Source organism: Pagrus pagrus (assembly GCF_965226575.1).
Source record: "Pagrus pagrus genome assembly, chromosome: 4".
NCBI lineage: Eukaryota > Metazoa > Chordata > Actinopteri > Spariformes > Sparidae > Pagrus > Pagrus pagrus.
This window is the reverse complement of record NC_140188.1, coordinates 149569-177324: the sequence shown is the minus strand read 5'-3', so window position 1 is coordinate 177324 and position 27756 is coordinate 149569. Positions and strand designations below refer to the sequence as shown.

Here is a 27756-nt window from a genome sequence, read left to right as displayed (position 1 = left end):
AGCAAAGTGTTAGCGCTGGGGCCTGTGGTCTGACCAGTGTTTGGAGGTAGATGGGTGCAGTTCTGTTGACGGCCTTGAAGGCCAGTACCATCGTCTTGAAACGGATGCGGGCCGCAACAGGAAGCCAGTGGAGGTCACGGAGGAGGGGGGTCACATGGGAGAATTTGGGTAGATTGAAAACGAGGCACACGACAGCATTCTGGTGTTCCTCAGGTATTCCTCAATGTTTCTTGGGTATTCTTCTAGTACTTCTCCGGTATTCCTCAGGTGCTCCTTAGGTGTTCCTTTGGTGTTCTTCTGGTATTCTTCTAGTGTTCCTCAGTTATTCCTCTGGTGTTCAGAGGAATAACTGTCTCGTATTTATGTTGTCTATTTATTGTTTATTGTTCATTGTTTATTGTTTGGCACACGCACCTTCGAGACCAAAACAAATTCCTTGTATGTGAAAACCTACTTGGCAATAAAACTCTTTCTGATTCTGATTCTGATTCCTCAGGCATTCCTCTGGTGTTCATTTGGTGGTCCTCAGGCATTCTTCTGGTGTTCGTCATGTATTCCTCAGGTGCTTTTCAGGTATTCTAGTGGTCCTCAGGTATTCTAGTGTTCCTCAGGCATTCCTCTAGTGTTCCTCAGTCAGTCCTCTAGTGTTTGTCAGCATTTCTCTGGTGTTCCTCAGGTGTTCCTCAGGTGTTCCTTTGGTGTTCTTCGGGTTTCTTAGGTGTTCCAAAAGAAATTGAAATTGAAACTTTTGAACGGTGGAAGAATCATGTCAAACAGGTCAACCTGCTGAACTCTGAGGAAGTTCTGCTCAGTTCAGGTGGAAAAGTTCTGCAGCAACACCAGCAGAGCCTGACACACACCAGGTGCAGTCCATAAGGGAGTCATTAATTTCATGATTTTTAACTTCAGTTTACCCACACACAACATCGAACATATCAAATCAAATATACTTTACACATATATATATACGTATATATATATATATATATATATATGTTTAATATATTATATATTTTATATATACATATTAACATACAAGCAGTGTAGTGTTGTGGACACTTCCTGTGGTCAAAACTGACTCTGCAGCTCTAACAGCAAATCTGTGACATCACATGATGTCATTGTGATTAAATATCGTGTGACATCATGCCAGGTAATGTCATCAACACACACACACGCACACACAGAGAGAGAGAGAGAGAGAGAGAGAGAGGAACATTGCTGCTTTCTTTGTGTCTAAAAATATTAAAATTATGAAAAAACAAAGATTTAATCTCCCCCTCTCTCTCCCTCTCTCTCTCTGTGTGTCTCTCTCTCCCTCTCTCTCTCTCTCCCTTTCTCTCTCTCTCTCCCCCTCTCTCTCCCTCTCTCTCTCTCTCCCTCTCTCTCTCCCCCTCTCTCTCTCCCAGCAGCAGCAGGGGGAGGAGTCAGCAGGGTTAGGATGCTGTCAGGTTGCCGTGGTTTCAGCCTCTTGTTCCTTGTGGCCACTGTCGTTGGGGATGTGTGTGTGTGGCTGAAGGGTGTGTGAGGTGTGTGTGTGTGTGTGTGTGTGTGTGAGCCGTGATTCTTACAGCTGTGAGGATATATGACGGGAGGACAGAGGGAATGAAGAGAGGAAATAGGTGTTGAAGGGTGGATGTGGATTAACGTCGCTGCAGACGAGTCATCGTTTCCTCTGAGCCGCAGAGATCTGTGAGGACGACAGGAAGCTTCATCACTCCATCTTTGTTCCTGCACACAGAGGACTGAAGGAGGGGAGGAAGGAGACACTGAAGGAGACACTGAAGGAGACACTGAAGGAGACAGTCCAGCAGGGATGGAGGGAGTTTGAGTCATCGCTTATCCTCCGGTAAGCCTCCTCTAACCTCCTCTCACCTCCTCTCTCCTCCTCTCTCCTCCTTCGTCTCTTCTGTTGATCGCCTTCATTCACACTTTTTTTTTGCTGGTGAAAAATGTTGATCTGTTTGTCATCGAATCGCTCGCTGACAGTGTCAATAAAGTCTGTTCAAAACACATCTGGCTCCTTCACACCAGACAACATGGCCGCCATCTTGGATCTGAAGTTACAGATTAAAGGAAAATTCCATTTGAATGAAAATCAGACTCTTATTTTGAAAGAGCTGTCCATCAGGTGAATGTGTTATGATCCTCCAAAGTTCAGACAGGAAGTGGTTCCAACATGTACTGACAGCCGCCTGTTTGATCTGATCAATGTTATTGATGATCACTTTCAGTTGTCTGTTACAGACCAGAAGTTGAACAGATATTATATCACCTGATGGATCAACACTAATGATTGACAGGTGTGATTGTTTCAGGGTCAAAGGTCGTCATCAGAGTCAATCTAACGGCAAGATCGTTACAGAAATTTAGAGTTTAAAGATCAAATAATAAAATAAATATCAGCTGAAAGATCTTTAGAGGAGGAGGAGAGGCCAGAAACACAAAGTGACACAAAACTCCTCCTCCTCCTTTTCCACCTCCTCCTCCTCTCCTCCTCCTCTTCTCTTCCTTCTCTTCTCCTCCTCTCCTCCTCCTCTTCTCTTCCTTCTCTTCTCCTCCTCTCCTCCTCCTCACCTCCTCCTCCTCTTCTCCTCCTCTCCTCCTCCTCTTCTCTTCCTTTTCTTCTCCTCCTCCTGTCCTCCTCATCCTCTTCTCCTCTTTCTCCACTCTTCCTCTCCTCCTCCTCCTCTCCTACTCCTCATCTTCTCCTCCTCTTCTCCTCCTTTTCCTCCTCCTCTTCTCCTCCTCTCCTCCTTTCCCTCCTCTCCTCCTCCTCTTTTCTTCCTCCTCTTCTCCTCCTCATCTCCTCCTCCTCTTCTCCTCCTCCTCTCCTCCTCCTCTCCTCTTCCTCTCCTCCTCCTCTCCTACTCCTCTCCTCCTCATCATCTTCTCCTCCTCCTCGCCTCCTCCTCCTCTTCCCTTCTCTTCATTCTCTCCTCCTCCTTCTCTCCCCTCCTCTTCTCCTACCCTTCTCCTCCTCCTCTTCCCTTCTCCTCTTCCTCTCCTCCTCCTCTTCTCTTTCTTCTCTTCTCCTCCTCCCCTCCTCCTCCTCTTTTCTTTCTTCTCTTCTCCTCCTCCTCTCCTCTTTCTTTTCTTCCCTCTCCTCCTCCTCTTTTCTTCCTTCTCTTCTCCCCCTGCTCTCCTTCTCCTCTTCTCCCCCTATCCTCCTCCTCTTCTCCTCCTCCTCTTCTCTTCCTTCTCTTCTCCTCCTCCTCTCCTCCTCCTCTTCTCCTCTTCCTCACCCGTGGACAGGAAGCATTACATCATGCTCCTCTGAGAGATGCTGCTGTTGCTAGGTTACCACCAGCTGACTCCCTGTTCCATTTTTAGAAGGAAGCTGAGAGACAGAGAGGGGGAGGGGGGAGGTGGGGGAGGGGAACGATAGAGAGACAGAGAGCGAGAGAGAGAGAGAGGGAGAGAGAGAGAGAGAGAGAGAGAGGGACTTTACAACACATCATCGTCTATTTTAATACAAACTGATCTGAAACAAAGTCTCAGGCATCAGTCACAGCAGCCATGTTTCCTGGAGCTGAACCTGCTGCCCAATCAAAAGCAACTTAAAGAAAACACATCATGAGCCCTAAAACTGTCAGCCAATCACAGCATAAAAGAAGCTGTCAGGAACATCCAGAGAGGCAGAGGAGGCATGAGGAGCTTCAGACCTCAGCAGACTGAAACAGTGAAGTTCACTGGAACAATCAGTCTGATTTCACAAATGAAGAAAAGGTGAATCCTTCTTAAGCGTTTTATATATATATTCTCATATATGTGTTCAGGAGGAGTCACACAGGTTTTATCCATAGACCGTCTTTGTAAATGAGCATCATGTCCTGATCTTCTGGAAACTTTAAATAATTTTTCTGCAAAAGACAACTAGGAGAAAAGTGAGACTGTGATAGGTGAGAAGAACTGGTCAAATTCAGACTTTAAGAGGAAGTGAAAGTTACAAATATCTCTTTTGATGAAACATTAGCTGGTAAAAAGACAGAGTAGAAACATGTTGGTGATAAATAACCTGAGCAGGCAGTCATGGTGGATGACAGTCTGCACCGTGAGGACGTAGGGATGAAGTGGACTCATGCTGCGATGGACTGATGTTTCTGCATACAGCATCACACTGACAGAGAGAGACCAGATGTTTGTGTCCAGATGTTTCTCTGACCAGCACATTAACATCACCACCTCCTTTAAGTACAATATCTTATTACCTCCACCACGGAGGTTCTGTTTTTAACTGGGTCCCTTTGTGTGTTGGTTTGTTCTTTGGTTTATTGGTTTTGGTGTTTGGTTTGTTGGGTTGTTGGGTTGTTGGTTTCTTGGTTTGTTAGTTTGCTGTTTGATTTGTTAGTTTGCTGGTTTGTTGGTTTGTTGTTTGGTTTATTGGTTTTTGTGTTTGGTTTGTTGTTTGGTCTGTTGTTTGATTTGTTGGTTTGTTGTTTGGTTTATTGGTTTTGGTGTTTGGTTTGTTAGTTTGTTGTTTGGTTTGTTGGTTTGTTGGTTGGTTTGTTGGTTGGTTTGTTGTTTGGTTGGTTGGTTGGTTTGTTGGTGGGTTTGGTTTTGTTGGTTGGTTTGTTGGTTGGTTGGTTGGTTGGTTGTTTGGTTTGTTGGTTTGTTATACTGTCAGTTGGTTTGTTGGCTGGTTTGTTGGTTTGTTGTTTGGTTGTTGTTTGGTTTATTTGTCTGTTTGTTAGTTTGTTTGGTTGTGTTGTTTGGTTGGTTGTTTGGTTTGTTGGTTTGTTATATTGATTGTTGGTTTGTTGTTTGGTTCGTTGGTATGTTGATGGGTTTATTGGTTGGTTGGTTGTTTGTTTTGTTGGTTTGTTGGTTTGTATTTTGGTTTATTGGTTGGTTTGTTGGTTTGTTTGGTTTTGTTGGTTGGTTGGTTGGTTGGTTGGTTGGTTGGTTTGTTGTTTGTTTTTTTGGTTGGTTGGTTGGTTTCTTTCTTTGGTTTGTTGTTCGGTTTGTTGGTTTATTGGTTTTGTTGCTTTGTTGTCTGCTTTGTTGGTATGTTGTTTGGTTTATTGGTTTTGTTGGTTCTTTTGTTTGTTGTTTGGTTGGTTGGTTTATTTGTTGGTTGGTTTGGTTTGTTTTTAGGTTGTTTGGTTGGTTTGTTGGTTGGTTGGTTGGTTGGTTTGTTGGTTTGTTGTTTGTTTTTTTGGTTGGTTGGTTGGTTTGGTTCTTTGGTTTGTTGTTCGGTTTGTTGGTTTATTGGTTTTGTTGGTTTGTTGTCTGGTTTGTTGGTATGTTTTTTGGTTTGTTGTTTGGTTTATTGATTCTGTTGGTTCTTTGGTTTGTTGTTTGTTTGGTTGGTTGATTTGTTGGTTGGTTTGGTTTGTTGTTTGGTTGTTTGGTTGGTTTGTTGTTTGGTTTGTTGTTTGGTTGGTTGGTTGGTTGGTTTGTTGTTTGGTTTGTTGTTTGTTTGGTTGGTTGGTTGGTGTGTTGGTTGGTTTGGTTTGACGGGTTGGTTTGACGGGTTGTTTTTCGGTTGGTTGGTTTGGTTGTGTTGGTTGGTTTGTTATTTGGTTTGTTGGTTTTTTGGTTGGCTGGTTTGTTGTTTGGTTCGTTGGTATGTTGTTTGGTTTGTTGTTTGTTTTATTGGTTGGTTGGTTGTTTGGTTTTTTGGTTTGTTGGTTTGTATTTTGGTTTATTGGTTGGTTTGGTTTTGTTGGTTTGTTTATTGGCTGTTTGGTTTGTTGGTTTGTTGGTATGTTGTTTGGTTTGTTGGTTTGTTGTTTGGTTTATTGGTTTTGTTGGTTGGTTGGTTTGTTGGCTGGTTTGTTGGTTTGTTTGTTGGTTTGTTGTTTGGTTTGTTGGTATGTTGTTTGGATTGGTTTGTTGGTTTGTTGCTTGGTTTATTGGTTTTGTTGGTTGGTTGGTTTGTTGGCTTGTTTTGTTGGTTTGTTATATTTTTGTTTGTTTGCTGGTTGTTTGGTTTGTTGGTTGGCTGATTGGTTGGTCAGCATGATTACACAAAATCTGCTGGACATATTTCTCCTAAACTTGGATGGAGGATGTGTCTTGGCCCAGAATAGACCTCATTCACTTTTGGTGCAGATCCAGATCTCAGTTTCTCAGGGAATATTTCATGGAGGAAAAAGTCTGGTGTATTTAAGTGGCTGGTATCTGTGAGTGAGATCAATTTGATGTGAATCCAAATGAAATCTGGTCATTTTAATCTTTCATTTTCTGATATTGGATTAGGCTTGATTGTATTGAATAGGATTGTTGGGTTTTGGTAGAGGTTTACACTCTACTGAGTGTCATTGTAGTTTCTTATGTTTTTACAAAACACTGCTGCTGCAATAATTCTATCATCTTTATGTTCCCTGACATTAAAATGAGGAAGACACTTTTCAATAAACTGTAAACAAACTGCAGGTTGGTAAAGATGGAGCCGTGTGATGAAACTTGATGGTTGAAACAAACCAAAGCTGACTGTTGGTGTCAGATAAACATGATTTGTTGCATCAGACATTGTGACCTCTAAAAACATCAAATGAACAACTTTTGTTTATATTTGTGAAGTTTAATGGTAATATATTAATTTCAAATTTAATGTGGATTTTAATTCATCCAGCAAACAATTTAAACTCCTTCACTGAAACATGATTTATTTGACTAATTTATGAGACAAACTGTAATGACTTCCTGTCTGATCCTCCTCTCAGGTCTCTGGGAAGTCATGACGTCTCAGGAGGAGGCATCATCCTTCAGAAGGTTTTTTCAGTACGTGGAGGACAGCGGCCTTCGAACATACGATGGTCTTGTGATCCAAAATGCCTCTGACATCGCCAGAGAGAGCGACCGTATTCGCAATCAGACCAACTGGACTTACCTGCAGGAAAAACACCAGAAAAAGAGACGACAGGAAGAAGCTATCAAAAGGTAGAAAACCCTTAAAAACTGTGACTGCTGCTGAATGTAGACTGGAAGTTTTTGACACAAGTATCAAGTTCTCATGTTGAGTATTTGTCCAGTTTGGCAGAGGGCAGGGTGGAGGATCGGGGTGATGTTGCCAGTATGTAAACTGTAGTGGGTCCAGTGAGTCAGGGAGGGAGCAGATGAAGCTCTTTGTGATGGCAGAGGTCAGTGCCGCTGGGCGTAGTCATTCAGACGGAGGGTTCTGTTCTGTTTGAGAAACAGGGACAATGGTGGACTGGTCTGTGAAGACATCCTCTAGGTGACTTGAACACACTTAAGAACTCAACCAGAGATATCTTCAGGTCCAGGTGTCTTAAAGGGTCTGCACACAACTGCCCCAGGTGAGCAGGGGTCCTGGATCTGTCAGGTGAGCAGTGGTCCTGGATCTGACAGGTGAGCAGGGGTCCTAGATCTGACATGTGTGCAGGGGTCCTGGATCTGTCAGGTGGCATTTTTATGTTCAATATTGTGGTTTAAAATGAGACGTCAGAACCTGGATATCATTCCACTCAGGTGATGTTGGAGCTAACAGGATGTTACTGAAGTCACTGCGAGGAGAAAAATTAATACAAACGAAAAGAATAGTGTGATTGGTTGATGATTGTACAGTTGTACTAACATGTCTTTCCATTGATCCATTCAGGATTGGTGAAGATGTTGCCATGGCAACAGACGGGGCATATTCTGGAAAACACTTCAGGATGGGGTTCATGACGATGCCAGCACCACAAGACCGTCTGCCTCCACCCAGTCAGGGATTCACTGTCCGATCCCAGTCCCTCCACTCTGTGGGTGGAGGAGACGATGACTCCAACCACAACCGAAAACAACCCCCACCCAAACCCAAGAGAGATCCCAACACCAAACTTAGCAGCAGCTCTGAGACGGTGAACGGAGGCTCCGGAGTCACCAAAAGGGACAGTCAAGAGGCCAAAGAGACACTGGAGCAGGCTGAAGGTGAGGACACCTGCAGGTTAAATGGACAGTCCTATGTCTAGAGTTTAAGAAGTGATGCAGCTGCTTCAGTCAGTCTCAGTTTCAGGTTTTTACATCACTGTCTTTCTGTCTGCAGCTCGATGTCATCTTTACAGTGAGGACTACAAGAAGATGCCTCCACCAAAACCCAAAAGGAACCCAAACACTCAGCTCAGCACCTCCTTCGATGAATCCTACATCCGTACTCATGGCAACAAGAAGTCGTCCCTGCGGTGGGACAAATCTTCATCCCAGAGTCAGAGTCCGGCATCAAGAGACACGGACGACGAGGAACCGGTCTACATTGAGATGGTGGGAAACATACTGCGAGAGCTCAAAGGTAAAGATGCTGTGGAGGACGAGCAGAGCGAGTCAGTTTACGAGGAGATGAAGTACCCGATGCTGGAGGACTTCCTGCAGGACGCACAGTCTGCCATCATGGATCCTGAAGTCTGGTCATCCCGTGGCTCTCTCTGCGACATCCCTCCACCTTTCCCCAACCTCCTGACACACCGCCCACCACTGCTTGTCTTCCCCCCCGCCCCGGCTCAGTGCTCCCCCAACTCTGATGAGTCCCCCCTCACCCCCTTAGATGTCACCCGCCTGCCCATGATGGACAATGTTTCCTACAAGTCAGGTGGCGTCGAACATGTGCAAAGCTCCACCCACCACCGCAAGGAGCGAGACCGGGATCGGGAACGAGACCGAGACCGAGACCGGGATCGAGACCGAGACCGGGACCGAGACCGAGACAGGGACAGAGACAGAGAAAGGGATCTGCCCTCCACGCACACCATCACATCCTCTGGCCGCTCATCGGCTCCACCTCTCCCCTCAAACTTCTACAAGTCATCTGGCTCTACCCACGGTGGTCACGGTTACCCCCGAAGCCAATCAGCATGTCCGTCTCCGGTCAGCATGGGTCGCTCTTTGACTCCTCTGAGCCTGAAGAGGCCACCACCGTATGACGCTCTGATGGCAGGAGGAAGTATGCCCCGCTCTTCATCTTCCTCTTCCTCATCGTCACAGAGGGCTGGGGAGGGCGGAGCTAAACTCAGTAACTCCTCCTCCACCCACGGCTCCATGCAGAATGTGTCAATGAGGTCACAAACTCCCACAAGCCCATTGGACGAACTCAACAACCTGTTTACCTCGAGCCGACAGGTGATGAAGAAAGGATCAGGTGGCAGGAAGAGTAGAGAGAGTGAAGGTACGTAGCCAGTACTTATCAGTACAGCATCAGTAGTACATCAGTAAGGCATCAGTACAGCATCAGTAGTACATCAGTACTGCATCAGTAGTACATCAGTACAGCATCAGTACAGCATCAGTAGTACATCAGTACTGCATCAGTAGTACATCAGTACAGCATCAGTACAGCATCAGTAGTACATCAGTACAGCATCAGTACTGATGTAGTCCTGTTGAAGTACTGATGTACTGTGCTGAAGTGATGAAGTGATGTCATTTGTCTCACAGACAGATCAATAGATGATTGACAGTTGTGGTTTCTCTCTTTTCTGTCGTTATCTTTCATCTCTCGTCCTGTCCTCTCGTTCTGTCCTCTCGTCCGTCAATCTGAACTGATGAGAGAAGTTATTTCATTGAAGCTGTGAGGACAGACAGGAGACAGGACGGACAGGAGACAGGATAGACTGCAACTCTGTGAAGGGAGATTATCATCAGTACATTTTGTCTCCATGGAGACGGTGTTGCCATGGAGACGACTGTTATTTTATTAAATAAATGATAAAGTCCTCAGAGAGACACCTGCTGGTCACAACACACTGTCTTTCGCATACATTAAAACATTATTTGAAGTTTATTAATTATTAATAATTAATCAATCCAGGTCAGAGCTGATCACATTTGTCCCCTGAACTCATCTTCTCAGGTTCAGTGGGACCAGTCAGGTCCACCAATCACATTTCAGAACCATTTCCTTTCTTGTTACCGAGGCGTTATCTCACCACGAGGTCTGTTGGTCATTTTATTTCTGATAGGGTTTTAGTTAAAATACAGGGTTGTTGTCAGTCCTCAGCTGATCCGATGGGACGTCTGTGAGTCTGGTTATTAATCTACAGAAAAATATTCAGGAGCTTTTTCTGTGAATAGAAAAGCGACAAATCAAGAGTCTCTGACGGTCTTTATGGAAACATGTCACATGACACAGTGGACCGACCCACAGTCTCCGGCTGTGTCCAAATTCCCACAGAGGCCGGGTCCTTCGGAGAGACCTTGAAGGCCGCGTCCACCGTTGTTAAATGGGACGGTCTATAGGCCTGTCACGATAATCAATAAATCTATTAATCGGACGATAAATTAAAATGAGCTCGATAATTTTGCCGGCCTCGATAAAGTCCATGTGCATGCTTGTTTGTTTTCCTCACGTCTCTTACTAGAACCCTCTTGTCAATCACTCTTTGTCTCTGTGGGGGGAGGAGGGGCCGTGCACCTGGCTAAGAGTGCAGCTTGAGAGCCCCGTGAGGAGTAGCAAGCCAGAGGTAATGCTAGTTGAGATTTGGAGGAATAACAAAATAAATGGAATTGGTTTCAAAGCTGAACGCGACAGCTGCAGTGTGGGAGCACTTCGCAATACAACTAACATGCATCTGCACCTCAAACATAATCATCCGATGCAGTTTTCCAAGCTGGGAAAAACAACTTCAACCAAAGTTACAGAGGGGCTGTCTTCGTCTTCCCGACAGCCTACAATCACTGAGGCGTTTAGTCGGCAAACAAAATACAAACAGGACAGTGCAAAATGGTGCGCACTCACAGACAGTGTAGTTCGCTACATCGGCAAAGAGATGCAGCCATTTAACACCGTCGAAAAGCCGTCATTTCGTCAAATGCTGCAAACATTTGACAGCCAGTACGAATTGCCTGGGAGAACATACATATCACAAACGGCAATTCCACAACTGTACAACAGCGTGAAAGACGACCTACTCAAGGAGATCAAAGACGTCCCATTTTACTCTGCCACTACGGATATGTGGTCAAGCTCAAACATGACCCCCTATATGAGCTTGACCATACACTACATAACTGGTGACTGGACCCTGCACTCCAAGTGTTTAGAGACCAGATAAGTCCCAGACAACCATACTGCTGACACCCATGGAGAAAACCTGAAGTCTGCTTTAGCAGACTGGGGACTGGATGAGCACAAACTAGTCTGCATCACTACGGACAATGGTGCTAACATTGTTGCTGCAATAAGAAATCTTGGCTGGCCATGGCTCAGTTGCTTTGGCCACAACCTCCATCTTGCTGTGTCCCATGGTCTGGACAGCAACAAAGATCGGACAGCGCGTGCCATAGGACTCTGTAAAAGTTTGGTCAACACATTCAACCTGAGCTGGATTAAGAGGAGAGACCTGAGGAAGGCACAGAGTGAGGCTAATATCCCCCAACACAGTCTAATAATGGTGAGTGATGATTAATTCATTGATAGTTTAATTTGAAACACAAAATATTTAAAGAGTTGTTATTATTATTTTATAGTTGCCTGTAATTTCTGTAATTTCATGAGCATGTATGTATTAGATCATATATACATGTGTTTATATATATATAACCAGTAGAATCTAATTGAGACTGTAGTCTTTAAATATGTATCCACTGGCATATAAAAATAATATAACATACAAACATACAAATTAATAAATATAAATAATGGAAATGTAAAAAGTAGTATTTGTTTAAGAATGTTGATATAGACTAACTAATGAACAAGAACAATATTATCTTTCCCACAGGATGTTGCCACACGATGGGTCACTAAGCAGAAGATGGTAGAGAGGGTGCTGGAGCAACTCCCAGCCATAAGAAGTGTCCTGGTTCAAGACAGAAAACATAGCCACCTCAACCCAACCTGGCAGGATGTTTCTGTGTTGGAGTCCATCAACGCAGCAATGAAACCACTGGCTGACTTCACAGACGTCCTCTCAGGGGAAAAATGTAACAGTGTCCTCAGTTAAGCCTGTGCTGGAACTGATTAAAGACGACCTTCTCTCTCCAGGCCCCGATGACACTGCACTGACAGCCAGTATTTAACAAAACATGTGCAGGGTACTGACTGAAAAATACCGCTCACCTGCAATCCAAGTCCTCCTGAGAAAGGCCACCATCTTGGATCCAAGGTATCGTGGCAGCATGGAGGAGGCAGAGGCATTGGATGATGTCAAACATCAGCTTGTGCAAGAGCTACTCGACTTAACAGAGCCAGAAGGAAGTGGAGAGGGTGCCAGTGGTGAGAGCTGCAGCAAAGCTGCTGGAGGAAACAAGGATGAACCTCCTGCTGCCACATCCACCAAGAAGAAAAGGCTGAGTGACCTTCAAAACAGAAGAGCCCGTCATCTCGCAGGTCAGGCCCAGGTTGCAGTTCCAAAAAGAGTGCAGGCTGATGCAGAGCTGACCAAGTTCCTCCAAGAAGATGTACTTGATGCATCTTGTGATCCCTTGATGTGGTGGCGTGACAATCAGAGAAGATATCCTTTGATGGCCAAGTTGGCCCAAAAATACATGTGCATTTGTGCAACAAGCACCAGCTCAGAGAGAATGTTTAGCACAGCTGGCAACATTGCTACTCCTGAGAGATCCTGCCTTAAGCCACACAAAGTCAACATGATGGTATTTCTTGCTCGGAATCTGCCAAACTAAAGTAGCTACGGATTTGCATATGGCCTGTTGAGGCATCTGCTTTTATTCATGTGGAGTGTTTTTGTTGTTAGTTTGCACTTTTTGTTTACAAAGGTCCTAACTGGATTGGCAGTTTTGCCTGTGAAGGAATGTATCAGTCTTTACGTCTGAGCCTAATGTTTAATATTTATTGAAGTGCAATTTTGTTTACAGAGACTTGATAATCCATTTTATTTATTGTTTCGGATGTGTGTGGTTTTTATTTGAGTGCTTTTTTCTTACCAGCAACTGGGTCTATTTTATATATTGTTTTTGGTTGTGTGTGGTTTTCAAGTGCATTTTTTTAACAGAGACAGAGTCCATTTTATTTATTGTTTTTGGTTGTTTTGTTTATTTATTTTGTTATTGTTCACATTCCAATGTTAAGTATTCTTTAGAAATAAAAGTTTATTGATCTTTGAAAGGGTGCACTTGCGTTATTATGCCATTATCATTATATTAGTTGAGAAATGGTCTGAAAACGACAATATTATCGTATATCGCGATAATTTATCGGAAAATTTATTTTATCGTACAGCAAAATTTGTTATCGTGACAGGCCTAGGAGTATTTCCTGGTTGCGTCACCAGATGTTCATGCATTAAAGTCTGTTTTGGTTCAAATCTATCAAACGTGTACATTCATTTGCATGTGTACAATGTGTCAAATCTAAATTGAATTATCAACATTACAAAATAAACATTAACCCATTGGTGAATAACAACTATATTTACCATAGCATTACCAGCGTCACGTTTTTTAACTGAAAGTTAAAATTTGGAGGTTTTATAGTCCCTTGAAGTTTAACATATCTGGCGTTGGATGTTCAAATGACTAAAAACAGAGTATAAACCCAAGACTCACATTTGAATGTCATGTCTGCGCCACTTGATGTCGCCATTTTCTCTTGCTTCCTCTTCTGTTTCGGGACTGAGCAGCGGTGCACAAAGGATCTTGGGATATAGCAGGCCGTGAAGGATAGTAGCGGTGCGTCCTCCAAAAAGATTGAAGTGCAGGCTGCATTCCAGATGTTTCCCATCATGCTCTGAGGTCTCAGACCTCAGTGCATGATGGGAAACATCTGGATCTGCCTGAAATCTCAGAGCTGATGAGGGCTGGGTATCAATCAAAAATTTTCAATACCGGTACCAATACCGATACCTTCACTTCAATACCGGTTCCTGAACGATACTTTTTTCGATACCAATTTTATAATATTAATTCTAACACAAAGAATATTACATAACACATTACAGTACAAATCTTGAGTTTTATTTTTCAGCTGTTTTTCAACAGATTTACAGTGTTTGATTAGATTTTTTTCAATGCAGGCAACACAAAACTTTTTTTTTTCAGCTTCTGGCCCCTGCAGTATTTGCAAAACAATGATTTTGGTGTTCACTGTCTGATAACTGAACAGGTCCATCACTCAACAAAATATAGAGAAATGTCCCACAAAGCAACGTCACATGACCATACAACTGTAAGGTAGTAACTGGTCGTGTCTTTGGCAACTTATATGAGGAAAAGCCTCTGTCCTCCTGTCTGTCCGACCTACTCTTCGTCACATTTCTGGCTGAAAAACAGCGTCTGTCCCTGTCAAAAAACTTAAACTTACCAACTGTTTGTCAACCCGACTGACCGAGGTGCCAGCTTTCTATGTGAATTATTATATTATTATTATTATTATTATACTCTGGTTCATCTTTTACACCACAGCTCCTCGGCTCTGTGTGAACAACCAACGGCAGAGAATTGGCAAACCGCCACTGCGGCGATAACGCGGCGTCTGTGTGAAAAGGGCTGGTAACTTGTGGTTGTGATGGTAACTTGTGATCTTTGCTCGCACACTGTATGCCGAAATCATTCTCCCGGTTCGCACATACATTTTTTAAGGGGCAAATGCGAGTGAAATACTTGCAGTGTAGAGCCCTGCACAGGCGGACTTAAGTGCTGAGAGGAGGATGGTCGGTCCGCTGGTCTTGCAGTCAAACACTTCCTGCATGCCGCAATCACGTGTAACGTTACAGCCAATCATCGGCAGCATTATCAGATCTTGATCCCGTGATTAACCTCTAGTACTTGGTGCTACAGAAGCATTTCGGTCAGTGCCATAAAAGAACCGAAGTTCGGTACCCAGCCCTAGAGCTGATTGATTCAGATGTTTTGAATTAGATTAGATTTAGATAAACTTTAGATTTTTAGTTCAGATGTAGAGATTTTGATTGAATCAGTCGTATTTTGAAGGTTTACTCTGTGAACAGAATGATTGTGTCCTTCTCTGTGCTGTCTCTGTAGGAGACTCGAGGTCTCTGCCCAGACACAACAGTAAAGACAGAGATGGACGGTCGAGTCCAGTGTCCAGCAGGATGGGGAGGTCATCTGTCAGCCCCACCATGATGCTGTCCGGAGGAGGAGGTGAGTCAAAACAACTGTACTGCAGGGACCTATGGAGGATGTCAGGTTTATGTTGTCATATAAAAACAGCAACAAGTCAAGTTTAAATACCAGCTTAGATAACAGGTGAACACCAGGTGAACACCAGGTGAATAACAGGTGAACACCAGATGAACACCAGGTGAATAACAGGTGAACACCAGATGAACACCAGGTGAATAACAGTGTACACCAGGTGAACACCAGGTGAACAACAGGTGAACACCAGATGAACAGCAGGTGAATATCAGGTGAGCACCAGGTGAATAACAGGTGAACACCAGGTGATTAAAAGATGAACACCAGGTGATTAACAGGTGAATAACAAGTGAATACCAGGTGAATAACAGCTGAACACCAGGTGAATAACAGGTGAACTACAGGTGAACACCAGGTGAATAACAGATGAATAACAAGTGAACACCAGGTGAACACCAGATGATTAATAGGTGAACACCAGGTGATAACCAGGTGAACACCAGGTGAGCAAGAGATGAATAACAAGTGAACACCAGGTAAATAACAGGTGAGCACCAGGTGAATGACAGGTGAACACCAGGTGAATAACAGGTGAACACCAGGTTATTAACAGGTGAATAACAAGTGAACACCAGGTGAATAACAAGTGAACACCAGGTGAACACCAGGTGAATAACAAGTGAACACCAGGTGAACACCAGATGATTAATAGGTGAACACCAGGTGATGAACAGATGAACACCAGGTGCGCAAGAGGTGAATAACAAGTGAACACCAGTTAAATAACAGGTGAGCACCAGGTAAGCACAAGGTGAATGACAAGTGAACACCAGGTGAATAACAGGTGAACACCAGGTTATTAACAGGTGAATAACAAGTGAACACCAGATGAACACCAGGTGCTCACCAGGTGCTCACCAGTTGAATAACAAGTGAACACCAGGTTATTAGCAGGTGAATAACAGGTGAACACCAGGTGACTAAGAGGTGGATTATTTCTGTTGACTGACGTCAGAATAACTCTCTGCAGAATCAAAGTCGGTGTGTAAACTCGGCCGTTCAGCCTCTACATCAGGAGTTCCTTCACCTGGTGGGACGCCACAACGTCACCTGCATGAGTCACATCACCCTGCCCTCAGCCAGGTACAGCACCCGTAAAACACTTGTCTGTCTACTAGTCTACCTGTCTGTCAGTCTATCTGTCTGTCTGTGTGACCTGTCTGTTTTTAAACCAGCAGTTTGAACAGAAACATGAATACTTTGTTTCACACAGGATTCAACCTCAGAACATAAAAATAATCTACAGACGGACAGAAACTTCGATCCATCAGCTGACTGACGTCTGAACTGTAAACATTTTCAGTCGTGTGTCAAATATTTGGTGTTCAAATGAAATGTTTTTACATGAAACACTAAAAATTATCTGCAGATACTAATAGTAACGCTATAACACTAAATTTTCATTATTGATACTAACGTTACAGGAACATTAAACTAACGTTACAGGAACATTAAACTAACATCAAACTAACGCTACACGAACATTAAACTAACGTTACACTAACATCAAACTAACTTTACACTAACATCAAACTAACGTTACATGAACATTAAACTAACGTTACGCTAACATTTAACAAACGTTAATCTAGTGTCATTTAAACGTATACACTTTATTTATTGAATTTAATTATTCACATTTATTCAAATATAAAATAGAAACTAACCCAGCTCTAACTCCGCTCACCTGGATAAACCCGCCCACTCATATACCTTGACTAAACTTTGACTTTAATTTTACTGAGAATTTGTAATACTTTCTTTGTAGTTTGCTGTTCGACTTAAATGAAAATCAAACTTTTGTCTTCTGTTCCTGTCAATCATTTTCCAATGATGTAAATTTACATAAAATCTGTAACTTTGTGTCTAAATGTTTGCTGAGGACAATAAAATATTAATATTTAAGAGTTCGAACATCGAACTGAAGCTTCAGACGACTTTTAATTTATAAACACATCATCAGACAATCTGAATGTAAAGTCACCTGAACACATCACCTGTTATCAGATATGTCAATAAAATCGGTCTGTCTGTCTGTCTGAATGTCGGTCTGACCATCTGTCTGTCTGAATGTTTGTCTGAAACACAGTAAGTGACCATTAAGTAAATCACAACACATACTGCAGATGTAATTTAGCTCTAAACTAACTCTGGTACAATGCATCAAATGGCAAAATTTGTGTTACATTTTGTACATGGTTAGTCTACATTAAGTGACCATTGAGTAAAAACACAGTGTCCATTGAGTGAAAACACAGTAAGTGACCATTAAGTGAAAACACAGTAAGTGACCATTGAGTGAATACACAGTGTCCATTGAGGGAAAACACAGTAAGTGACCATTGAGTGAAAACAATGTTCACTGAGTGAAAACAGATGAGTGACCGTTGAGTAAAAACACAGTGTCCATTGAGTGAAAACACAGTGTCCATTAAGTGAAAACACAGTAAGTGACCATTGAGTGAAAACACAGTGTCCATTGAGTGAAAACACAGTAAGTGACCATTGAGTGAAAACTGTGTCCATTGAGTGAAAACAATGTTCATTGAGTGAAAACACAGTAAGTGACCATTGAGTGAAAACAGTGTCCATTGAGTGAAAACACAGTAAGTGACCATTAAGTGAAAACACAGTAAGTGACCATTGAGTGAAAACACAGTGTCCATTGAGGGAAAACACAGTAAGTGACCATTGAGTGAAAACACAGTGTCCATTGAGTGAAAACAATGTTCATTGAGTGAAAACACGAGTGACCGTTGAGTAAAAACACAGTGTCCATTGAGTGAAAACACAGTGTCCATTAAGTGAAAACACAGTAAGTGACCATTGAGTGAAAACACAGTGTCCATTGAGTGAAAACACAGTAAGTGACCATTGAGTGAAAACTGTGTCCATTGAGTGAAAACAATGTTCATTGAGTGAAAACACAGTAAGTGACCATTGAGTGAAAACACAGTGTCCATTGAGTGAAAACACAGTAAGTGACCATTGAGTGAAAACAGAGTGTCCATTAAGTGAAAACACAGTGTCCACTGAGTGAAAACACAGCAAATGACCATTGAGTGAAAACACAGTAAGTGACCATTGAGTGAAAACACAGTTAGTGACCATTGAGTGAAAACAGTGTCCATTGAGTGAAAACACAGTGTCCGTTGAGTGCAAAGACAGTGTCCATTGAGTGAAAACACAGTAAGTGACCATTGAGTGAAAACACAGTGTCCATTGAGTGAAAACACAGTAAGTGACCATCGTGTGAAAACACAGTGTCCATTGAGTGAAAACACAGTAAGTGTCCATTGAGTGAAAACACAGTAAGTACCCATTGAGTGAAAACAGTGTCCATTGAGTGAAAACACAGTAAGTGACCATTGAGTGAAAACACAGTGTCCATTGAATGAAAACAGTGTCCATTGAGTGAAAACACTGTCCATTGAGTGAGTGATATTGAGCTGTTTCCTGTTTCCAGATGCCTTGGCTCTGCGGAGATGCCACCATGATGGAGATGATTGAGAAGAAAAGAATTTTGTGTCGAGAGATTAAAGCTCGCCAGCGGCCTGAGAAGAATCTGTGTAAGCAGGACAGTATGCCCATCCTGCCCAGCTGGAAAAGGAAGCAGCCGCCGCCATATTCAGCCCCGCCCACTGCCACCGGACAGAGCACCACTGTGTTCTGGGACACAGCCATCTGAAATACAACACAACACAGACGGAAACATATATCTCATCAACACAGAAACAATGATGATGATGATTATGATGCAGCCATCAGGCCGCGCCCACTACACTGACACCTCATTCATGTAAAAAAAGACTTCTTTTGTTTTGTCTCATTGTTTGATTGACGGTATCTGCTGACTCGTCACTGCCGTCAATCAACTGAGTCAGTAAAGTTTGATCAAAGTCACAGTTAACTGTTCGCACCGAGAGTTGTTCACGTTTCCACATCCATAATAAAATAAGTCTTCAATTGAGGTTGAAACTGAGTGAATATTAATGTAGTTTAAATATTTGACCTTCAAACTGCAACAAACACAGAATCAAAGAAAGAACAACTTGATTTTAAACATTTATGGATCAACCAGATGCTGTATGATTATCTGATTCAATTATTGTCTCCATCTTTCAACTAATAAAATAAACCTGTCAACTAATCCATTCATACATCAATCATTAACTTTGAATAGTTGACAGTTTTGTATCTGATGGCCTAAAATTTTTAATATGTGACATTTGTTTTTAATCAACAATCAAACAAATCCTGTGAATAGTTTTAAAAATGTCAAATTAAGCAACCTCATGTTGGTCTCAATCCAGATGTGGACACACTGTCGAAATAATTTAATAAAAATCTGAGAAATGTTTTTTAACTTTATTTAAAACTATTTTTAAAAAAGTTAAGAACTCCAAAATCTTTTATCCAACAGTAAGCACTCCCACACACACGCACGCACGCATAAACACATAAACACACACACACGTGCACACACAAACACACACATTCGTGCAGGTGTCCTCCTGCCATCCAATCAGAATGCCGGGAGCTGTGGCCGTCCAGGTGTAGCAGAGCTTTCTGTCGTCTTTCTACTCATTATTTTTCTATCTGAACACTTAAAAAGATTCAGATGTTTTTTTAAAGTCTGACAGTCGTGTAGCAGAACGCTGTAAAAAGAAATTTATAAAGTGGTTTGTGTGAAAAAATGACCTGAATGTGTTGGTCTAACATGTTTTTATATTTCAAAAAGAATCTGTGATGCTTGTCTGTGTGTGGAAGACAAAGTCAGTACGTGATGATGTTTTTATATTCAAAAACTTTTATGATGATGAAAAAAAGCACTATTTTAAAATGAGAATATTTTGGCATGTTGGTGGTCGGTTTGGTCCCATCCACTGTCCCAGAAACACAGACTGGACTCCAGTTTAACACCAGTTTGACTCCAGTTTAACACCAGTTTTACTCCGGTTTGACACCAGTTTGATTCCAATTTGACTCCAGTTTAACACCAGTTTAAAACCAGTTTGACTCCAGTTTAAATCCAGTTTGACTCCAGTTTAAATTCAGTTTGACTCCAGTTTAACACCAGTTTGACTCCAGTTTAAATCCAGTTTGATTCCAGTTTGACTCCAGTTTGATTCTACTTTAAATCCAGTTTAAGACCAGTTTGACTCCAGTTCAACAGCAGTTTGACTCCGGTTTGATTCCAGTTTAACACCAGTTTGACTTCAGTTTGACACCAGGTTAACACCAGTTTGACACCAGTTTGATTCCAGTTTAACACTAGTTTGACTGCACTTTGACTCCAGTTTAACACCAGTTTGACTCCAGTTTGAATCCAGTTTGACTCCAGTTAAACACCAGTTTGACTCCAGTTTGACTCAAGTTTAAATCAAGTTTGACTCCAGTTTGATTCCACTTTGACTCAACTTTAAATCGAGTTTGACTCCAGATTAAATCCAGTTTGACTCCAGTTTGACTCCAGTTAAACATCAGTTTGATTCAAGCTGAACTCCAGTTTGACTCAAGTTTAACACCAGTTTGACTGCACTTTGACTCAAGTTTAACACCAGTGTGACTCCAGTTTGACTTCAGTTAAAGAGCAGTGTGACTTCAGTTAAAGAGCAGTGTGACTTCAGTTTAACATCAGTTTGACTCCAGTTTGACTTCAGTTAAAGACCAGTGTGACTTCAGTTTAACACCAGTTTGACTGAACTTTGACTCCAGTTTGACACCAGTTTGACTCCAGTTTGATTCCAGTTTGACTCCAGTTAAACACCAGTTTAAATCCAGTTTGATTCCACTTTGACTCAAGCTTAAATCCAGTTTGACTCCAGATTAAATCCAGTTTAACTCCAGTTTGACTAAAGTTTAAATCAAGTTTGACTCCAGTTTGATTCCACTTTGACTCAAGTTTAAATCCAGTTTGACTCCAGATTAACACCAGTTTGACTCCAGTTTAACACCAGTTTGACTCCAGTTAAACATCAGTTTGATTCAAGTTAAACACCAGTTTAAATCCAGTTTGATTCCACTTTGACTCAAGCTTAAATCCAGTTTGACTCCAGATTTACACCAGTTTGACTCCAGTTAAACACCAGTTTAAATCCAGTTTGATTCCACTTTGACTCAAGCTTAAATCCAGTTTGACTCCAGATTAAATCCAGTTTAACTCCAGTTTGACTCCAGATTAAATCCAGTTTAACTCCAGTTTGACTAAAGTTTAAATCAAGTTTGACTCCAGTTTGATTCCACTTTGACTCAAGTTTAAATCCAGTTTGACTCCAGATTAACACCAGTTTGACTCCAGTTTAACACCAGTTTGACTCCAGTTAAACATCAGTTTGATTCAAGTTAAACACCAGTTTAAATCCAGTTTGATTCCACTTTGACTCAAGCTTAAATCCAGTTTGACTCCAGATTAAGTCCAGTTTAACTCCAGTTTGACTAAAGTTTAAATCAAGTTTGACTCCAGTTTGATTCCACTTTGACTCAAGTTTAAATCCAGTTTGACTCCAGATTAACACCAGTTTGACTCCAGTTTAACACCAGTTTGACTCCAGTTAAACATCAGTTTGATTCAAGTTAAACACCAGTTTAAATCCAGTTTGATTCCACTTTGACTCAAGCTTAAATCCAGTTTGACTCCAGATTAAGTCCAGTTTAACTCCAGTTTGACTAAAGTTTAAATCAAGTTTGACTCCAGTTTGATTCCACTTTGACTCAAGTTTAAATCCAGTTTGACTCCAGATTTACACCAGTTTGACTCCAGTTAAACACCAGTTTAAATCCAGTTTGATTCCACTTTGACTCAAGCTTAAATCCAGTTTGACTCCAGATTAAATCCAGTTTAACTCCAGTTTGACTCCAGATTAAATCCAGTTTGACTCAAGTTTAAATCAAGTTTGACTCCAGTTTGATTCCACTTTGACTCAAGTTTAAATCCAGTTTGACTCCAGATTAAATCCAGTTTGACTCCAGTTTGGCTCCAGTTTAACACCAGTTTGACTCCAGTTAAACATCAGTTTGATTCAAGTTGAACACCAGTTTGACTCCAATTCGACACCGGTTTGACTCCAGTTTAACACCAGTTCGTCTGCACTTTGACTCAAGTTTAACACCAATGTGATTTCAGTTAAAGACCAGTGCGACTCCAGTTTGAATCCAGTTTGACTCCAGTTTAACACCAGTTTGACTCAAGTTTGAATCCAGTTTGACTCCAGTTTAAATCCAGTTTGACTCCAGTTTAAATCCAGTTTGACTCCAGTTTGACTCCAGTTTGACTCCAGTTTGATTCCACTTTGACTCAAGTTTAAATCCAGTTTGACTCCAGTTTAACACCAGTTTGACTCCAGTTTAACACCAGTTTGACTCATGTAAATCGCTTTGGACAAAAGTGTCTGCTAAATGCCCTAAAGGTAAATGTAAGTTTGACTCCAGTTTAACACCAGTTTGACTCCAGTTAAACATCAGTTTGATTCAAGTTGAACACCAGTTTGACTCCAATTTGACTGCACTTTGACTCCAGTTCAACACCACTTTGACTCGTTTAACACCAGTTTGACTCAAGTTTGACTCCAGTTTAACATCAGTTTAACTCCAGTTTGACACCAGTTTGATTCAAATTTAACACCAGTTTGACTCCAGTTCAACACCACTTTGACTTGTTTAACACCAGTTTGACTCAAGTTTGACTCCAGTTTAACACCAGTTTGACTCCAGTTTGATTCAAGTTTAATGCCAGTTTGATTCCAGTTCAACACCATTTTGGCTCCAGTTTAACACCAATTTGATTCAAGTTTAACACCAGTTTGATTCAAGTTTAACACTAGTTTGACTGCAGTTTGATTCCAGTTTAACACCAATTTGATTCAAGTTTAACAGCTGTTTGACTCCAGTTTAGCACCAGTTTAACACTAGTTTGACTCCAGTTTAATACCAGTTTAACTACAGTTTGATTCTAGTTTAACCCCAGTTAAATTTAAGTTTAACACCAGTTTATTTCCAGTTTAAAACCAGTTTTTGACTACCGTTTAACACCAGTTTGACTCCAGTTTAACACCAGTTTTTGACTCCAGTTTAACACCAGTTTAACTCCAGTTTGACACCAGTTTGATTCAAATTTAACACCAGTTTGACTCCAGTTCAACACCACTTTGACTTGTTTAACACCAGTTTGACTCAAGTTTGACTCCAGTTTAACACCAGTTTGACTCCAGTTTGATTCAAGTTTAATGCCAGTTTGATTCCAGTTCAACACCAGTTTGGCTCCAGTTTAACACCAATTTGATTCAAGTTTAACACTAGTTTGACTGCAGTTTGATTCCAGTTTAACACCAATTTGATTCAAGTTTAACAGCTGTTTGACTCCAGTTTAGCACCAGTTTAACACTAGTTTGACTCCAGTTTAATACCAGTTTAACTACAGTTTGATTCTAGTTTAACCCCAGTTAAATTTAAGTTTAACACCAGTTTATTTCCAGTTTAAAACCAGTTTTTGACTACCGTTTAACACCAGTTTGACTCCAGTTTAACACCAGTTTTTGACTCCGGTTTAACACCCGTTTAAATCCAGTTTAATTGGGTTTCTTACCAGTTTGACTCCTGCTAAATGCCCTAAATGTAAATGTTAATGTAAGTTTGACTCCAGTTTAACACCAGTTTGACTCCAGTTAAACATCAGTTTGATTCAAGTTGAACACAGGTTTGACTCCAGTTTGATTCCAATTTGACTGCACTTTGACTCAAGTTTAACACCAGTGTGACTCCAGTTTGATTCAAATTTAACACCAGTTTGACTCCAGTTCAACACCAGTTTGACTCCAGTTTAACACCAGTTCGAATAAAGTTTGACTCTAGTTTAACACCAGTTTGACTCCAGTTTAACACCAGTTTGATTCAAGTTTAACACCAGTTTGACTCCAGTTTGATTCAAGTTTAACACCAGTTTGACTCCAGTTCAACACCATTTTGACTCCAGTTTACGCCAGTTTGATTCAAGATTAACACCAGTTTGACTCCAGTTTAACACCAGTTTGATTCAAGTTTAACACTAGTTTGACTGCAGTTTGATTCCAGTTTAACAGCTGTTTGACTCCAGTTTAGCACCAGTTTAACACTAGTTTGACTCCAGTTTAATACCAGTTTAACACAAGTTTGATTCAAGTTTAACACCAGTTTGATTCCAGTTTGATTCAAGTTTAACGCCAGTTTGACTCCAGTTTAACACCAATTTGATTCAAGTTTAACACCAGTTTGATTCGAGTTTAACACCAGTTTGACTGCAGTTTGATTCCAGTTTAACAGCTGTTTGACTCCAGTTTAGCACCAGTTTGACTCCAGTTTAATACCAGTTTAACTACAGTTTGATTCTAGTTTAACACCAGTTAAATTTAAGTTTAACACCAGTTTATTTCCAGTTTAAAACCAGTTTTTGACTCCTGTTTAACACCAGTTTGACTCCAGTTTGATTCAAGTTTAACACCAGTTTGACTCCAGTTCAACACCATTTTGACTCCAGTTTAACACCAGTTTGATTCAAGTTTAACACTAGTTTGACTGCAGTTTGATTCCAGTTTAACAGCTGTTTGACTCCAGTTTAGCACCAGTTTGACTCCAATTTAATACCAGTTTAACTACAGTTTGATTCTAGTTTAACACCAGTTAAATTTAAGTTTAACACCAGTTTATTTCCAGTTTAAAACCAGTTTTTGACTCCCGTTTAACACCAGTTTGACTCCAGTTTGATTCAAGTTTAATGCCAGTTCAACACCAGTTTGACTCCAGTTTAACACCAATTTGATTCAAGTTTAACACTAGTTTGATTCCAGTTTAACACCAGTTTGATTCAAGTTTAACACCAGTTTGATTCAAGTTTAACACTAGTTTGACTGCAGTTTGATTCCAGTTTAACAGCTGTTTGACTCCAGTTTAGCACCAGTTTAACACTAGTTTGACTCCAGTTTAATACCAGTTTAACACTAGTTTGACTCCAGTTTAATACCAGTTTAAATACAGTTTGATTCTAGTTTAACACCAGTTTATTTCCAGTTTAACACCAGTTTTTGACTCCTGTTTAACACCAGTTTAAATCCAGTTTAATTGGGTTTCTTTTACAACGTGCGCAGATAGACCACAACGGTCCTTTAAAAGACGTCCAGTCACTTAAGTTTTCATTCACAGTTTTAATCTCAAACTTAAGTGTCATGTGACACAGGTGTTTCCATCTCAGATGAGTCGTATGTAGAATTCAATCAGGAGCTTTGTTGTTGTGACACTTTTGTTTTTTTATATTTCTAATTTCATTTTGACTGAAGTTCAGTTAACTCACATTTTAAAGATACAATAAGTAACATGATTAAAACAACTCGTCCAGGAAACTTAGAGGAAAAAGAACGTCGAGAGGAACACAAACAGGAAGTTGAACAGACAGGAAGCTGAACAAACAGGAAGTTGAAAAGAAAGGAAGTTGATCAGGGTCACATGAAGGTCACATGACTGAGTTTTTGGGGCAGTGGACAGAAACAAGGTGATGAATGCAGTGTATTGATTATTGATGGATATGGACGAGCTGATTGATTAGCATGATATGCACATCATGATTTGTGTTTTTGTCTCATTAAATATGAGACGAGCTGTGATTTCTAAGTGCACTTCTTCAGTTTCTGACGGTTCAAACAGTCGACGCAACAACAAAACCATGAATATATAAAGACTATTTATTCACAAGAATCTTCAATTAAATAAGAAATATTTATTTCAGACTGATGCCTCAGCTGATCGTCTTCATCAGATGATCACTAATAATATTGACACCTCAATCAGATCTGTTTGTGGATTTATGATCGATAGATTTATGATCGATAGATTTATGACTAGGGGTGCAACGGATCAAAAAACTCACGGTTCGGATCGTTTCTCGGATCAGAGTCACGGATCGGATCATTTTTCGGATCAGCAAAAAAAAAAGACAAGACAAATAAACATAACTTTGTCTTTCGTTTATTATGTAATTCTCTCTCCTCACCTCCTGTCTCTGTCCCTTCAACCTCTTCGTCTCTCTCTCCTGTCTCATCCTCTGTTGAATTTTTAAAATGAAAAGTCTAAGTATACTACTGAGTCATGATAACTATAATTTGACCTAATATTTTAATGCCATGTTTAGTCACATTATTACTTATCCATCCAAACATCCAAATAATATTATTGATGGATAATTCATACTGTGACTGAACATGGCCTTAAAATATTCTGATTCATTGCATGTCCTTTCATTTTCAGCCTAGGCTACATTTACAGTAGGTTACAGTTTAGCATCTCTATTGGCTATCTGTTGCATCTGTCGGCTCGTTCACTATTTTTCTCATCCTCTTAGCTTATTACAATTCTCACCTTTGCTCCTCTTTGCCTGATCATCCTCTGCCTTTCTTGCTGCAACAAATGATAACTTGGATTGATGCAGCCTCTTACCACTACGTTGCATCTTTGCTCCGATTCATTTAATTGCCGTTCTAAAAATAGACCTGCAGTCACGTCGCGACCGTGTTTACTTTCGGTTTTTAATGAAACGAAACTTAAGGAAAAAAGTACCGAGGACATGACCTCGGTGTCCTCAATGGTGGCTACGGCCCTGACCTCTTTCCTTCATCATTATATTTGACAGGGAAGCCATGATGCTCCCATACAGGGGATTTATATGACGCGGGGCGTTCAAGCTCCTCCGTTCCTCCGCTCGCCATGACCACGCTACACTTAACAAATGTGTGGATTGAACATACGCACAACTTTTTTTTTTTCATAAATCAATCCGCGGATCACATGTGCCGAACCGAAGATATTGATCCGAACGGATCACGGATCAATGATGATCCGTTGCACCACTATTTATGACTCATTATGAAGCTTCAGAGCTGAAGGTTTTACACAGAAAGTAAAACACTACACCCGACTCCTCCCCCTGACCCCTCCCCTGACCCCCGACTCCTCCCCCACGACTCCTCATCTGACTCCTCCCCCCTCACAGCCCTCTGAATCTGACTCACCTGTTCAACAGGAAAACTGTCACCATGACGACTGAAGATGCAAAAAAACTTCACAAACTTTGTCAAATCGTTTTTTAGTTATTGATGAGCTCACTGTAATCAGATTACTGTGCGCTCACTGTAATCAGATTACTGTCCGCTAACTGTAATCAGATTACTGTCCGTTCACTGTAATCAGATTATGGTGAACTCACTGTAATCAGACTACTGTCCACTGACTGTAATCAGATTAGTGTCTGCTCACTGTAATCAGATTAGTGTGATTTTACTGTTGTCAGATTACTGTCAGATAACTGTAATCAGATTACTTTCAGATGGCTATAAGAAGATTACTGTCAGCTAACTGTAATCAGATTACTTTCAGCTAGCTATAAGATTACTGTGAGCCTGTCAACAGTAGAAGCACAAAGTCGATGACATTAAATAAATGAGTAAGTCTCTGACGCGTCATCAGGCTTCGATGGTTGTGAGGTTTATCATACGAACGTCGTGACTGATGACTCAGAAAACGTTTGTTTGAGTTTACTTCAGTTTTTGATGTTTTTTGATGATTTTAACAAGCTGCACTTTGATCATTAAAACGTGTTCTTTGTTCAGTGATGTCAAACGAGTGATCATGTTCGAATTAGACAAGAAAGAAATAAAAATCAAGGAGTTACTTCAA

General features: G+C 41.2%; 1 protein-coding gene across 2 annotated transcripts; it reads left to right on the top strand.

The window, feature by feature from the left end:
- The first annotated feature begins 1444 nt into the window (after nucleotides 1-1444).
- nyap2a (neuronal tyrosine-phosphorylated phosphoinositide-3-kinase adaptor 2a) lies at nucleotides 1445-27756 on the top strand. Of its 2 annotated transcripts, none has more exons than XM_084352068.1 (7): nucleotides 1445-1849; nucleotides 6672-6888; nucleotides 7568-7881; nucleotides 7997-9109; nucleotides 14884-15003; nucleotides 16031-16143; nucleotides 18527-27756. In XM_084352068.1, exons 2-7 carry the CDS (start codon nucleotides 6686-6688, stop codon nucleotides 18746-18748), a joined length of 2085 nt encoding a protein of 694 aa, XP_084208194.1. In that variant the 5' UTR covers nucleotides 1445-1849; nucleotides 6672-6685; the 3' UTR covers nucleotides 18749-27756. The 2 variants fall into 2 exon arrangements, with proteins under 2 accessions (XP_084208194.1, XP_084208195.1); XM_084352069.1 differs by lacking the exon at nucleotides 18527-27756 and adding an exon at nucleotides 16274-16979 and having other exon boundaries at nucleotides 1446-1849.

Coding starts and splice junctions, on each gene's coding strand:
- nyap2a (XM_084352068.1), top strand. CDS start 6,686: ATGACGTCTCAGGAGGAGGCATCATCCTTCAGAAGGTTTTTTCAGTAC. Junction 6,889..7,567: donor CAGGAAGAAGCTATCAAAAG/GTAGAAAACCCT, acceptor TGATCCATTCAG/GATTGGTGAAGATGTTGCCA. Junction 15,004..16,030: donor GATGCTGTCCGGAGGAGGAG/GTGAGTCAAAAC, acceptor AACTCTCTGCAG/AATCAAAGTCGGTGTGTAAA.